Here is a 16584-nt window from a genome sequence, read left to right as displayed (position 1 = left end):
TTACATTGTTAATCACATTGTTGTGCACCTGCTGCAATGCCACCTGTCAATTTGGCAGGAAACAGGGATAGGAAATCCCCATGCTGCCTTATTGTCCACTATGCAAATATTTTAACTTGGCACATTAAGTATCAGTAGGGGAGACTGTAGTCAAGAAGCATTGATATTCTGTTCTCATATAGGAGTAAATTCATGATGAGAATTTGGAGCATTCCACAAAAGCAGTTCACTGAAAATGTGGATAACATCTACAACATGTGCACATGTACTCACGTGCCATCTGGTGAACAGGCACAAAGCCTTAACTATATAGTACTCATGTACCAAGATGAAGTAAAAACAGCATACTACCATCCACTCTGTTTAAAATTTTGTTAGCCTTATAACCCCATTGTAATCAGTGGGCTGGAGGCTTGTATTATGCCAGCTCAGGAAAAACAGCACTCCAGTAACTTAATGTTTATTAGGCATGTATCATTAACTAATGTTCAAAATTCTCCAAACACACTAGTCATGCCAGCATGCCTTTGTACAACTGGTTTCTTATTCTTGAAATACTTTTTAATTTATTTGACCGCAAAATTCTTCATTCATTGTGGAGGAAGCAAGTATCACCTACTCTGCTTAAATTTCCCTCTTTCCATGTTTCCTTCCAAACAGAATGGCATGCACGAATATTATAATGAAAAGCTAGTAGTTTCTTTAGATGTTGTTGTGAGAGTGAAATGAGGTGACTTAAATACAATTCCCAGGATAAGGACCTGGCATATAATAGGCTTCCCAGATTTCATTTATTCAAAATGTAAACTTTAAATTATACCTAAATTCCATGACTGATGTATGTTCAAAAGCACTAAACTGGCAAAGGCACATTATTCTACATAACTCTAAATATATATGCTTGTACTTTTTTACAAAAAATAGCCAGGCATGGAGGCTCATGTCTGTAATCCCAGGACTTTGGGAGGCCAAGGTGGGAGGATCACAAGGTCAGGAGCTCAAGATCAGCCCGGCCAGAACAGTGAAACCTCATCTCTATTAAGAATACAAAACCTAGCTGGGCATGCTGATGTGCACCTGTAATCCCAGCTACTCAGGAGGCTGAGGCAGGAGAATTGCTTGAACCCGGGAGGCGGAGGTTGCAGTGAGCTAAGATTGCACCACTGCCCTCCAGCCTGGGCAACAGAGTGAGACTCTATCTAAAATAAATAAATAAATAAATAAATAAATAAATAAATAAATAAAGTTTATTTTGGGCTGGGCGTGGTGGCTCAAGCCTGTAATCCCAGCACTTCAGGAGGCCGAGACGGGCAGATCATGAGGTCAGGAGATCAAGACCATCCTGGTTAACATGGTGAAACCCCGTCTCTACTAAAAAATACAAAAAAACTAGCTGGGCGTGGTGGCGGGCGCCTGTAGTCCCAGCTACTCGGGAGGCTGAGGCAGGAGAATGGCATAAACCCGGGAGGCAGAGCTTGCAGTGAGCTCAGATCCGGCCAGCCTAGGCAACAGAGCGAAACTCCGTCTCAAATAAATAAATAAATAAATAAATAAATAAATAGATAGACATGTACACACACACACACACACACACACACAGAGAGAGAGAGAGAGAGAGAGAGAGTTTTACTTTAATTCATTACATAAAACTAAGTTAAATAGATTAATGCAAGCCATTACATCCAGAGCTACTATTAGCATATTGCATACATGAAATGCTCAACAGATTCTTTAACCACTGGGTTTAATTGCATTGTGGGTTAAGACGAAATGGGTGAAGAAATGGGTGAAAATTATATTCATTAGTTCTCACTGTGAGGAGGTTGGGGATGTCCAGTTGCAAGAAAAGTCAATATAAACTCCCAGACCATGCTTTCAAAATAGCATCTTTAATGAATGACTGGAGTTACCAAGGCCACTGTTATCCAAACTCACAAACAAGGCATTGCAGTATCAAACGAAAACTACCATACCTTTAATTAGGTACTGAAAATTCAAGGAGCAATTTCAGAATGTTTATCAGAGAACCCTGAAGCTACATGAAATATATGTGTGTGTGTGTGAGTATAGACGAATACATTTTTTTTCCTTTTTCGCATTACAGTGTAATGTTTCCCTTGGTAAACTATGAGTGAATAGGATCCCTGTCTCCTTGAATTTAGCTTAGCTTCAGCACTTACTAACACTATGCCTGCTACATAATCATATTTCAATAAATATTTGTTGGATGAACAAAGGCATAATACAAAATTTAGCATGTTTAAATTTAAATATGAATCTACTTCAGTGAAATGCTTTTCAGTTTTCAACTTGCCAAAAATGGCAACTGAAGGAGCCTATCTCTATTCAAGTAAGCCGTCATTATATGAGTCAGACAGTTTGAATCCCGGCTCTGCCAGCTAGTTTCTGCATAATCCTGAGTAAGTTACTTAACCTCATGGAGCCTTCTGTAAAATGGAGAAATGAAGGGCCATTTTCATGTGTGGATGTGACTCTTAAATATGGCCATATCTGTAAAATGTCTATAGTAATACCCATCCCCTAAAAATAGTTCACCAGTTAGTAGCTACTCTTATCATAATCAGCATCACAGATGTTAGAGTATCTGCTTAATCTTAACAGCATGAGGTTTTTGCCCATATTACTACTTCAAGTATGAAAATTTGTGAAATAATGGCTCCAAAATGATAATCACAATGTTCATCATTTCATATAAGCTTTGAAGAACCTTAAAGCCTGTAATTTCAAAAAAGATTTCCTGCTTAGGCCCCTTATTTCTATATTAAAATATTAAAGATCATCAAGAGTAGCACTGGATAATATTCTCATTTTTCTTAAAACAAGTTATATATTTATTATTTATTTATTTATTTATTTATTTTGAGACAGAGTCTGGCTCTGTCGCCCAGGCTGGAGTGCAGAGGTACAATCTCGACTCAATGCAACCTCCACCTCCCAGGTTCAAGTGATTCTCCTGCCTCAGCCTCCCAAGTAGCTGGGACTACAGGCGTGCACCACCATGCCCAGCTAACTTTTGTACTTTTAGTAGAGACAGGGTTTCGCCTTCTTGGCCAGGCTGGCCTTGAACTTCTGACCCCTGGTGATCCACCCACCTCAGCCTCCCAAAGTGCTGGGATTACAGCCGTGAGCCACTGTGTCCCGCCAAGTTAGTATATTTCTTAGCTCAGATGTATGTTTCTAGTTTGCAGCAGAAAGATGTATAGAGAAGATAATCTTTTGTCTCTTAACACTTAAGTTACTCAAATTTTAAAAAATAATAATCCTTCATGTTTAGCCTATGTGGCAAACTTTCACTGGCTACAGAACGAGAAAGAAACAACTTTCTGATGCCAGGTGCTGAAGATCAATAGCTATTTCCCAAAGTTTATAGCATAATTAAAATGTGTAACAAGAATAATTTTCTCTTCAAACCCTAAGGCTAAGCCTAGAATTATTGACTAAGTCAAAGTTATGTGGTGTAACATTTTTTATTATGTTTATGGATGATATAAAGGAGTTTATGGCTTTCACATGTAATTTGTTAAGTCAGAAACACTGAAGAGGAAATATCCTTTGCATCAGCAAAGCATCAATTGTTTAAAAACATCTTTAACATGTATTTTATAGAGGTAAATCTATATTTCTTTACACTAGTTTTTGGTCATCTAAAACTTCAAACTGAAGTTTAATAGTCAAAACATTCTTGAATTTAGTAGAACCCATTTACTTTCAACTACTTGTTCAGAGCTTTATCACCTTCAATAAAAGTGCCAGGAATGTAGGTATGATGGAAATATCACAAGAGTGTGAGGGCAGGTAGGATAAGAAGAATCATGATGCACCAAAATAGAAAGCACTATGTTGTACATGAAGTTATATGAATTTTTATAAAATGCAGTATCTATAGAAAAGCAGATACATCAGCTATAAAAAGGACTGTGAATAAGATATTTTTTTTCAGTAATAAAATTTAAGTCAGTAATTTTTGCATATGGATACAAATGGTAAATATTTAAAGTACTCTCCTGGAAAATTCTACTTTTTTTTAAGTAGCTCTTTTAAAGTGGACACCTGTAAAATATAGTGGTCAAGAAACAATTGATTCAGATTCTCCTTGATTTAAATCCTAGCTCTCCACCTCAGTGGCATTTAGTAAATGCCTAACTGCATTTTTAAATTTTTTTTTCATTATTAGTGATGATCTTAATAATAACATAATGGCACAAACTCTAATGTCAATCACAGATTATCAGAATGTCTTGACATATTTCAGTGGGTAAACACTGATACCAACTTTATTTTGCCTTCTTCAAATAGAGTCAAATGAAAGTAGGTCCTCATCATTTCAGTCTCACAGGTATATCACATTCATACTATATGACCAGTGGTATATATGGATGCTTTCCTAATGTTACATAGAATATACCAGTATCAAAATGTATGAGCAGTGGAGCATGAGTGTTCCATTGGTTTTCAAAGGCTGGATGGGTTGGTAATGACATGTACTTTCTCTTCTATTTCTGTTATAGTCCAGTGGCATACGATCTGAAGATAACTGGCTGAAGTAGGATTTTGGGGGTGGTATCACACAATGAAGACTGAATATTCCAGAATAACAATGTCTACCTAAAATGCAAACATGCCGATAACACATACACATGCACATACTTATACACACACACTTCCACAAATTCACTCACATCTCTGTGAAAATTGACTGTATAATTAGGCTGCCTTTTTCTTTCTTTCTTTCTTTCTTTTTTTTCAGACGGAGTTTTGTCGCTCTTGTTGCCCAGGCTGCCGTGCAATGGCGTAATTTCGGCTCACTGGAACCTCCGACTCCCAAGTTCAAGTGATTATCCTGCCTCAGCCTACCAAGTAGCTGGAATTACAGGCATGAGCCACCACACCCAGCTAATTTTGTATTTTCAGTAGAATCGGTTTCATCATGTTGACCTAGGCTGGTCTCAAATTCCCGACCTCAGGTGATCCAGCCGCCTTGCCCTCCCAAAGTGCATTTTATTTTTTTCCTAGTGCTTTTCCACATTCACTGATACTATATCTTGCATAACATCACTGCAGCTGTGGCTAGCCAATCTTTTTATTTATCTTTCATGGATTCATCACTCCATACACAGCTCCACCTTAACTCTTAGCCAAATAAACTCATCCTTTGCTTCAAAGATCCATCTGGCAAGAGCTCCATTACCCACTCTCTGTAATCCAGCCAATTTCTCATTACACGCACCCATATTTTTCCTTCCAGAAAGATAAATCTGCATTTATGCTCTTTAAAGTTACCCTAGGAATCCAGTCCTCAACTTCTTCAGGCACACTCCTTCTATTTGACCACTTTCATTCTTTCCTTCACTGAAATTCAGTTTCCATTTGTGAAAAGGGAAAATTATATTTATCTCATAGAACTGTTGTGGTGTAACTACCTCTTTTTTCGACTCTTCTTTCTCCCACTTGCAAAGCATGATTATTTCCTGGACTTTATGGTAGGATTTCTACTGTTTTAAGCTTCTTAAAATTATACTCTGTAATTTCATCTTCTCCTTTCACCTCACTCTCAGTGATTCTCCAGTTGTATTCTTTCGAATTTCTTACCTTAGTTCCAGGCTTGATTTACCAAATCCTTGCTGTTTGAGTATTCTGTCCTTTAAGACTTCTCATTTTACATAGAAATTCCCAGCATGAATTCCTCTGAAAACTCTGTCATCTTTGTCTTCTCTCTCTCCCATGGACTCATTTCATTTTCTTTTATTTCTGCTCAGACTTTATATTCCATTATCATTCTTCTTGTCTTCTTCTTCTACCATCCATTTTTGTATAATCTCACCTATTCACAATGTCATACACCATTTCTGCCTTAATAATTTCTAAAGCTTTATTTCCATCCTAGTTCTCTCTCTCTCCCAAAGTCTAGTCTCAATTTTACAATTTAAGTCCTAGATATTTTCATCAAAATATGCAATTATAGTTTAGAATAATTGTTTTAAAGCAGTCTCACTCTATTTCTATTCCCTAAATGGTTCCGTATCGTACATTTTCTAAATCAGTTAAGGATTCCATTCTTGCTGTCATCCAAGCAAGAAATCAAATTTTCACAGTCTCTTCATTCTTCCTCATTTAGTACAAGCAAACACCAATTTAACCTTAAATGTCTCCCAAATTCTTTCTTCAAATCCCACCGTAATCACAAAAATTCAGCTCATCATCACTATGATGATGGATAACAATATGGATGAGGTTTAAAATTAAAATGATGATGGTGAAGATTGTGGCAACAGAAAAACATTTATGAAGTGTAAACTATGTGCCATGGACTGCTCCAAGTGTTTGGCAAATTTATGTTTTTAATTTTCACAATTACCCAATAAGGGGCATATGCCTACTATATACAAATATAAATAAGCACATCACTATATTTCCCAAAGAACTGAGAATTCATCAAAGGCAGGAGCCATATCCTCCATATCTAAAACAATCATGTAAAATAAACCATACTAAATGAATACATTAGTATTTAGATACCTCACTGTTATCACAAATGCAATTTATTCAAATGTAAAAGCATTACATGTCTCCTTCCAAAATATCCTCTTTTACCCCTCACAACTTATCTAGATGTAATTATATTAGATGCACAGCCATCCATCAAACCTAGTACCTTAGCATTATGTCTGAATCCTTTCAAATTAGCCTCTGGTTACCAATAAGAACCAACCCTTTTACTCCTTCATGAGCTTGTCTCCTTAAATTCTGCTGCTCTAAGTTTAATTTGTTACTTGCCTTTGCATTCTTAGATTATCTGAGTGCTCATCTAGGTAATCCAACCAGAGTCACTGTAACACAGAACTAGAGAAAATGAAGAGAAACAAATTATCTAATTTTGAATAACAGGGCACTGCTTCCAATCTCAGAATAGACTCTATGCCAACCAGTATTCTTCTTGAAAAAATGTCTGTTTCAATTTGAGAAAATTTTTATTTGCCAATGGTTCTTTTAGTTAAAACTTCTTGTTTTATTTTGTTTTGCACTGATCATGTTAAGTGCTGCTACTTTATGCTCAACTAATTTTCATGTTAGAATAAATGGAAATTGCATAGACAAATAGGAATAAGATTGTGCATTTTATGCTTGTTTTTTTCTGAGCATATTAAACTTGTGAAAACACAGTATATGTTAGTTATGTATCTACACACTAGAAATACAGCAATAAACAAGTCAGCCATGGCCTTTCATCTCAGGAAGAGAACATTTTATTGCAATGAAATAGGCAATAAACAAATATATCAAAAAGGAATATGGTTTATGGTGATGTATTAAAAGAATTAAAAATCACACATTAAGACAGAGGCTGGCTAGTTTAGTCTGGGAGGCTGGAGATATTTAATCTGATAACTGAATGACAAGAAGGAACATAATATAGGAAGTTCAGCAGAAACAACCAAAACATGTAAGTATTAATAGGGGATCAGCTTGGTGTGTTTGTTGGAAGAAAGGAGAAGGCCAACATTGTGAGATTTAAATAAGCTTAGTAAGTTCCTGCCTTAAATTAGTACCCAATTTACCAGTTCTTTCCCCTTTTTTGTTTTTGTGATTATGAAGATAAACTATTAACTAATCAATTTAATTAAATGCATTTTGCATAGACCCCTTTTCCAGAATATTCTATTACCTACATACCAACGTTATTGTAGATTATGTTACTAAGCAACATAAGATATGTTAATAAATATGATTTAGTAATTACTAAGTATTTTATAGAAATATAGACAATATTATGGGTTTTCTAATCTAGAAAAGAAAAATGATGCCCCAAATAAATTTGTATAGGTCAAATTGTAAACTGGAAAAAAATATAAAATATGATCCTAAAACTGCTCAGAAATCAGGGTCAAGAATAAACACATTAATATTTTCTTAATATTTTTCTCCAAATTCCTATTTACTTACATATAAAATAATTTCTAGGCAACATAATTACTTCATTGCATCTGAAGGTTATAAAGTCATTATTATCAATGCCCAAATGCTCTTCCTTGTTCTTATCTCTATTCTCTTCTTCCCCAAATCTGCCATAGTGCCTACACTGAACCCTTCATTAACCAAAATGAATGCAAAACACCTACATAAAATTTATTAGGAACTCTGTAACAGACACTTGAGCATATATATAGAAGCCTAAATTTTAAAAGAATCTATTTTTATTCTGAAGTTTAAGCAGTGTAAATATTTAAATCACATAAATACATAGATCTTATACAATCTATATTTTTAATTATTCTTCCATTATTTTCCTTTCTATTTTCAGATTTACTAGAGGTTTGAAATTTTTTTCTACAGAAATGTTTTTGTGACAAATATATGGCAGCATAGTGCAACAGTTTTAGGAACTCAAAAGAAAATCATCTATGTCAATATTCTTACATGAGTTATATAATACTATTTTCCTTCTCTCTATAACAATTTTAAATTTAACACTTACTGTTTTTTTAATAAAAATGTTCTCTTCTAGTTAGGCCTGTCTCTTACCATCTATAGAAATGATTTCAGTCTCTATCATTATCTCTATCAAGAAATCTGTGTATCTGTTGAATGACTGGTACATTTCTATATAATTTGAACAACATAAATGTGAAAAACAATTTATTATTTTATTTTGGCTGCTAGGAAGCTTGAAAGCAAAATTGTGACCTGTTTGACAGTTTTTCAGCACGTTCTGGCATATATTTTGTGTACAAATTTTAACTGTTGTATTGTCTTAACCTTATTTCTATTATGTTTATTTATTTATAGCCTATTGCAAAGTAGAGAATTTTGAAAAATCCTCTGTTTCCAAGGAGAGGAGAAAATAAAGCAAGTAAATACATAAATAGATACAATTTCCATGCTTTGTCTTGCCTGTTCTTTTGACCAGTGAAGGCTTTTTTCCTTCTGGCCACTTATTCTAGTTTATCAAAACTACCAGAGAAAGTTCAAATCATCTCTCCTCTATGAAACCCTCTGTAAATTCCTAGATTCTTCTATAATTTCTTATTTACATCCCTGTGTTATAACAATACCTAGAATCAGCAAGAGTGGAAGCAATGTCTACCTTTTGAGGCAGTGTATTTCTCCATCTCTGAAAGTTCCCTCCAAGAAATGTGGATGTGATGGATAAATTTTCAAGATTTATCAGTAGTTTAATGGAAGATATGCTGGTCTATGATTGCATTAAATGTTATAAATAAAGAGGAAGATAACGTACAGTAATCTTTCATTCCTCTCTTCTCATGACCTGTTTTCAAAGGGGCTTACTTTTGAGAGAAGAAAGGAATCAAGAGATAGAATGGATTTCAGCAGTTGAATCAGATCTCAAAATGAATCTTTCACTGAAGTTTCAAGTCATACGGCAAAGTTGATTGTATGGTTTAACAAGCGTACCTGCATACCTTTTGCATGTTCATTATAAACTACGTTAAATTTAGCAGGTGGCTTTTCAAAGTATTTCTCTTTTGACTTTTTTAGTTGATAGTATTTTATAACTTTATTTATTTATTTTTTGGGGGACATAATATACAACCTGCATTATACTCATCAAGGGTTTAAAGAGACAGGTAAATTACATTTCAATATAAATTATAGAAAGCATTTATGAAAGAGCCTCCCAAAGTGTTCAGCCATGCAGATGGTTAAACATATCTATCACCAGAGCAACAAAATAGCATTGTCAAATAAAACTATTTACACATACTTTTCCTGAAGAGTAATTAGAAGCTCAAGAGATCAACTGAAGCTCAATGCCCTTTTGTGTATTGTCATCCTAATAACATTTTCTTTGCAATCTTTGCAGTCACCTGTTATTCCTTCACTGATATATCAAGTCTAATACTTTCCAATAATAAATCAAATACATGTTTGGTTCATAGTCCTCCCTCAAAAAACTGTGATACAAAGAAAGTTGGCTTACTGTCCTACTCAATTAGCTAAATTTATTTAAACTCCTTCCAAAATCCAGAGAATAGCATACAAAGTAATAATTACATTTATATACTTATAATCTTCAGATTATTACTGCATCTTTTGTTCAAAGAAAACTTCAAAGACAGATTCAAACTTTTAAATAGATGGAAAAGTTTTTATTGCATGATTAATAATAATGTATAGACAATCAAGTCATCCTGTAGGTATGTATCACCTTTTCTTCAAGAAGATTCCACAGTGACTTTAATTGAAATGTAAAATGTTTCCCTTTGAAACAATTTCAGTACCATAAAATATTATTTAAATCAAAGGGGATTAAACAAACTCCAGGAACAAGCTCTATATTTCAAAGTGTTTAAGAATTGGCTTTTCCTCCAACAGCAGGTTTTAACTAAGTACCATGTCATTAACCACCTTTATCTCATGTTCTATTCAAATAGAACATGGCTGCTTGCCATCTTATTTCTAATAAGATAAAGATTCAACTTCCACTTAGAAAGACAAAGAAAATATTAGCTCCTAAGCTCAGTTAGGTTGCTTTCGTTAACTATTTCTTATGCTTTACTTCGGAGTTTGCTTTCCTAATCTCTTTTGCCTGCTGCAAAGACACTCTCTTGTACCTGGAAAAAGTACTCAGCCCTTTTCACATGCACCTTTGCCTAACTCACTCTTTTGGGTCAGACTCACCTTGGATTTCATGCCTTGACATTTTCAGCAACTTTCTTTGCTCCAAATTTGCTTGATTTTGTTTTGAGACTATGAGACTTTCCCAGCAAAGATTCTGGAAATTTCAACTCCAAGACGCCCTGTTACCTCAATATCTAAGAGTCAACTCTGAAATTCCTCAGGTCTTCAAGTGTTTGAACCTATCATGAAGGGCTAGTGAAAGCCTTCCTCGTGGAACGCAGGTCCAACAAGAGCTCCTTGCACTTCTGTTAATTGATAATGCTATTAAAGTTCTGTAGGCTTGGAAGGAAGAGTCACACACTGGTTAGTCTTCTTTGTGGCATCAGAAAGATTTCAAGGCACTGACAGTCATGGTTTACAATGATGAATACAGAGATATTTTTCCCACCACAGAAAGTAAGCATGAACACCAAACCAGTATAACAGGTTGGAGGACAAAGTACTATTACCCTCAGGCTCCAACTTGGAAGTACAGACACTAAGTCTCCTCCTGCCTAGAATTTTTTTTTCTTTTACTTATTTTAAATAGAATTAGTATCATTTCTAAACAATGACTCTATTATGAAGAAACATTCCATACATGTGCCTATGAACTTGCAGGGCAACTTCTCCTAGTGTAATGAAAATTAACTAAATGTCTTACAAGCTAATGTAACTTTTGTTTAGTAAAGAGAAAACCCAAGCCTGGATGGACAGGTTCCATAATAAGCTCACTGAATACTCAACAATGCTTTCAAGACCATAAATATATAAACTAAAAGACATCAGTATGGAAAATATTAATAGGACTGCTTTCTCCATTAGAAATAGGAAAGCAAATTGCTCTAGAAAATAATGCACCAAATTCTTCTGTAAAACTGCAGCAAAAGCAGTTTTGAGCACCAGGCTAGAGACGTGGCCTCTGGCAATGGCTTCTGTGAAACCAAAAACAATTTTCCTAGCTTCATAGGATCTCTGTTACTCTACAATGTAAAAACACTGGACTTGAGACTCTCTATCTTCTAGCTCAAAAATGTTAATTTTCTGAACATTATTTTTTCCTAACTCTGATGACTAAATTCTCCTTCAGTGGGTTGAAGACTTCTCTCCTCCTGCTGATGGCTAGCTAGAGTTAGCTCTGCATTCCTCAGAGTCCAGCCAACTCTTCTGTACTTGGAACATCTTCCCCCAGAGTTCTACTGTAGCCTTTAGAGTAGGGGTATCCTAGAGCTAAAGAACTAAGAAGAACTGAAGTAGGAAGGAGAGGTATTATTAGAAACGCTCAAAACATCCAAGCAGCTGGTAGGCAGCACGAGTGCCAAGTGTATTCAACAGCCCAGGGGAGGCCTAACTCAAAGATGCCTCCTCTCACAAGATTGTCCCAGCATTAAACTCAGAAATACTTTTTTTTTTTTTAATTAATCTCAAGGGCCAATTAGTATATCATATTCTTTCCAAAGAGGAAAGTGGCCTTGAATATATTTCAACTAAATATGAAAAGGAGAGAAAGAACATGTTGAAAGCTCATGGGAACTGGATTCCTGAGGTAGGAGGAGCTCAGCAGGTGAAGCACAGAGCTGCATGCTGATAGATTCTTTCCCCATTTTACAATTCTGACTAGGACTTACCCTGCCTATTAATAAGAATACTGGGAGAAGTAGGAAATGGACATCCTTCCAGGCAGAGAAGAGGTAAGTAGCCCTTATAAGTTCAAGGATGGCCTCTGAAGAAACTTTAGCCTAAGGCATATTCCAGGTAGTTCCCTTCCAGGAAGGGAGCTGTCTCCCTCCCACCTCTCAGCCATGTCCTTCTACTCCTGTTACAGGCCCATGGAGTGATAGAGTGCCACTCAGTGGTGTATGTGAGTTTCCAGACATTATGCAAGAAAAATGATCCTTTCCTTTGCAAATAACAATGCTTAGAAAGCACTCACCCCTATTCCTTATGCCATATTATTTGTACTTTACTCATATTTGTAAAGTTTAGAAAAAAATTCTAGCATTCTCTCCTAACCTAGATAATTTATTTTATGAATCCTGAGAACATTATGAACCTTCATGTATGACAGTTTTACACAGTTCTCTGCTGGGGTTACCTTGTCATTGGGACTGAAAGGAGGAGATTCTTTTTTATGTTTGAAAAGCTAATTAAAATCTGTTCACATAGCTCAAGATAATTTTGGAATAACTTCACTTTTATTCAAGAAAAAAATGGGTTCTCAATACTACCAGAAACATTAAATGTTAATGGCATATGGGCTCCACTAACCAGGGCACATGCAATTAGCTCCCTGGGAGTATAATTGGGTCAGAGATGTACAGAAAAAGCACTATAATGAATAATCATTGACAATATCTGTGGTTAGCCTTTCAAATTGTAATTAGAAATCATTCAGTGAATCTAGAAAATCTAGATGCATAGCCTTAGAAAATCATTATTCAAAGCACCTGATGGAGTTCCAGTGATAATCTACATAATATATTATCCTCATAGTCAAAACACGTAAGTCATCCACATGTTTAATATACAAAACATATTATTTTAACATAGTTATTTCCACTGAAGAATATCTGTTTGTAAGTGGAGCTGAGAATCAGTATTATTTGAAAGAATCTCAGAACTTTTTATAAATGCCATTAAGTCAAAGGTGAAATTGGAACATTAGAAAATAACTTTTCATTCACTTTGGTCATTTTGAAACTCAATTTCAGATTTTGGACAGGGTATCACCCAGACAACAGGAAAATGTTAAGGCATTCCATTGCCTTTATAATGGAGAGAAATCCAGAAATGAAACCAACAACTGAACTACCTTCGGTTCTTTTTAACTCTCACTTGATTAATAGGTGCTCTTAAGAATCTTAATGCAAATATAACTGGTAGGGAAGGATTTCAACACTCCAAGAAGACAGATCTGAAATATTTACAGACCTACCAAGGATACATTTAAACACCAATAAGATCAGAAGATAATATAAATTTTTGTTGAAAAGTTTTCAGAGTATACAAACAAAAACATCCTAGTATACAACTGATTTCACAAGTTTTCCCCAACTGCAAAAGGTTTACAGATTAGGCACGTTGTTCTTGAACTTAAAGCACACCATTCAAATTATTTACTATAGCACTTATGTTAAATTTTGTGCATGGTTTTCTGATTAATAATTCTGAAAATAATTGTATTTTATACATATATATGGATGGGGAAAGGGAAGGCTATCCCTACACAGTGAAACATATGTATTACCAGAAACATAATATACATACAAAGCACTAGAGAAAAAGAAACAAAAACAAAATGTATACACAATCTGGGATTCAATTAAAAAGTATTACTCATGATCCTAACACAAAGAGGGATCATGAGGGAAGTGGAGAGAGGTCTGGTTACTCCTTAGTTTATTTTGATCCCTGAATAGACAGGTGATGTACCCACACAGCCTAGGATAGGCTATTTAGGTGGTTGCCAAACCGTAATACACATTTTATGTAAAATAATTATCATATGAACAACTATAACAACCTAGATGCTTCCTATATACAAGGAAAAATATTAGAGATAAATAAGAAATATGTTATAATCTTGTACATAATACCATTTGACCATAAGACACATAGAAATAAATTATTTTCATTATGTGAAATGATCCTTTTACCTTATTGTTTTTCTTGAATAGAATTCATTACATGACTTTTAAAATTAATTTTTTAAATTAAAAATGCTTCAGAGTAGCATTTTACACAGTATTTCAAGAAAGATTTTTAGGAAATATGCAGAGATAAAAAAAGATTCTGGGATTCTTAAGCAGGCTACATAAAGATTAAAGAAATGAAAGAAAAATACAATAATTTAACTATAAAATAGGTGAATATTTTTAGGATCATGCAGATCTATGTGACCTCATGGTGTTCTAGAAGTCTATAAAAAATATGGATTAGGCCCAATATCTAATTTCTTTTTATTCTTTGAGAAATAACTTTTCTTACTCAAAAATGTGAAATGTAACCTTAAATTTGTTTCTGTTAACAAGCCTCTAACCAGAGATGCCTAGTCAAGCCAATGTCAACAAAGCCAATCCTTTCAAAGGACAAAGGTATCTGATTAAGTAACACCTGTGAAATAAATCACAGTCTCCAAACTGATAGGCTCTCCCCTGACCCCGTTTTCTACCTTAAAAAAAATGGTTATATTAATTACAAGGAAATTTAGCTGGTAAACCCCAGAGACGGCAAAACTTAATTACCAATAAACATTCCACAGGTAGAGACAAAAATCAAGTTTCTGTTAATGTCGGAAAAGGTCCAACATGAAAATGCACTGAAAGTTGGTTATACCATTTCTTCAACATTATACTGGGGATTAAGGCTAAAGCATTCCATACCCTCCAACAAATTTGTGAATCTGTGTTGCCTGAGTCTTTGTAAACAATTAAGAAAACATGCTTCCTCTGAATCAACAATCTCCACCTCTTTTCTCACTCGCAAAAAACACCTTAAAAACAGGGTCAGGGCACCTGAACATGCATGCAGGGATGCGTGTGTGCACACACACAAACACACAGACTTTGTAATCAACACGGCTTAAGTTTCTGATTGTGAACATTTCATAGGCTGTTGGTACTTACCTTGCAGAGACATGTTAGGTAAAGTTGCTTCAGTCTCTCCCATTTTATTATTTCTTTTTAAAGAGGGCCAAGCAGTTTCAAGTCCTGTCACCTACTCTGCAAGCTCTGTGACCTTCTGATTTTCTACTGTAGTATTGTAACAGTATACTACCTGCTTTCTTCTGTGAATAATTACCATTCTGCTTCCTGAGTTACCTGGGCTTGCAGGACCTGTTTTACTATGAAGTGAGATCATATCTTTTGATCCACTGTATGGCTATTAAAGTGTACTTCACAAAAAATTGCTTTGTTTCTGTTTTGATATCAACTTTTAATTCTCCACTTTCACTTTAGTCCAGAAACATATTTATATTTTCCCCTAAAAGAGCATTGATATTACCAGTACACCACGCTTCACAGTCAGACTTTGGTTTCTTTGTTTTTGAGTGTTTCTAATCTACTCTTCCTACAGAAATCAAATTTAAAGTATATTAAACAACATTTATTTTTTTAAACCATAGGGAAATAAGGAACAGCTCAGAGTCAGTTTTGTGCAGCAGTGTAAAGACAAGTTTTGGAGTATCTCTAATACTTGCTATGTGACTGTAAGCAAAGAATATAACATCTTTGAAACTTAGTTTCCTAAACTGTAAAATAGAATAATATCTAGTATGTATTAAGTATGTATGATTAGTATGAAGATTGAAAACAATAATGTATGGCTGTGCTAAACACTGTGAATAATGGAGAATAAACAAAAGCAATTTCTAATTTTCCTCTTCCTTTCCCTTCTTCTTCTTCCTTCTCTCTTTCTTATTGTTCTGATGAGCGGAATGAATGTTGAACTGTAGCACTGATATCCCAGACCATGTACTGACATCAGTTATGCTACTTATTAACTGAGAGACCTTAAAGAAACAGTTCAACCTAATCTTGAAATGCCTCAAGGTCCTCATTTGTAAAAGGAGACTAGTGTTATTTGCTTTGCCTTTTTAATAGAAACATGGTGAATATTAACTTAGATTAACTGTTGTGACTCAACAAAAATAATTTCCAGCAAACAAGAGCAACAAATTGGAGATGTATCTTTAAATATTCATTTGCACATGAGAAAGGAAAGATATCACAGAATTAAGGCAATTTATTTAAGCTTTGTCCCCCATAAGACACCTAGAATAAAAAACAATCTCCACTTTCTTCCCTCTAGAAATCCTTAACTTTGGCTGTAGTTAGACTGGTAAATAAATGAATAAATATAAATATATATTTATATTCATATATATTAATACTTTACACATTATATATTATATGTTTAATATATATAGTAACAATTATATATTAT

General features: G+C 34.7%; 1 protein-coding gene across 4 annotated transcripts in view; it reads right to left on the bottom strand.

Annotated features, from left to right (window-relative positions):
- The window catches only part of NAALADL2 (N-acetylated alpha-linked acidic dipeptidase like 2), a 1132125-nt gene that overhangs the window by 975013 nt on the left and 140528 nt on the right, over positions 1 to 16584 (bottom strand). For 2 of the 4 annotated variants that reach the window (XM_050780092.1, XM_050780094.1), the window contains exon 1: positions 15264 to 16554. The exons of 1 other annotated variant lie outside the window; for it this stretch is intronic. In XM_050780092.1, coding sequence (XP_050636049.1) covers positions 15264 to 15306 — 43 coding nt within the window. In that variant the 5' untranslated portion in view covers positions 15307 to 16554. Of the gene's footprint in view, positions 1 to 15263; positions 16555 to 16584 lie in introns of those variants that run through there. One more of the 4 variants, XM_050780095.1, reaches the window with a different exon arrangement.

This window comes from Macaca thibetana, chromosome 2 (assembly GCF_024542745.1).
Source record: "Macaca thibetana thibetana isolate TM-01 chromosome 2, ASM2454274v1, whole genome shotgun sequence".
In the NCBI taxonomy this organism is placed as follows: domain Eukaryota; kingdom Metazoa; phylum Chordata; class Mammalia; order Primates; family Cercopithecidae; genus Macaca; species Macaca thibetana.
The sequence above is the reverse complement of the archived record's forward strand: the minus strand, read 5'-3'. Positions and strand labels throughout refer to the sequence as shown.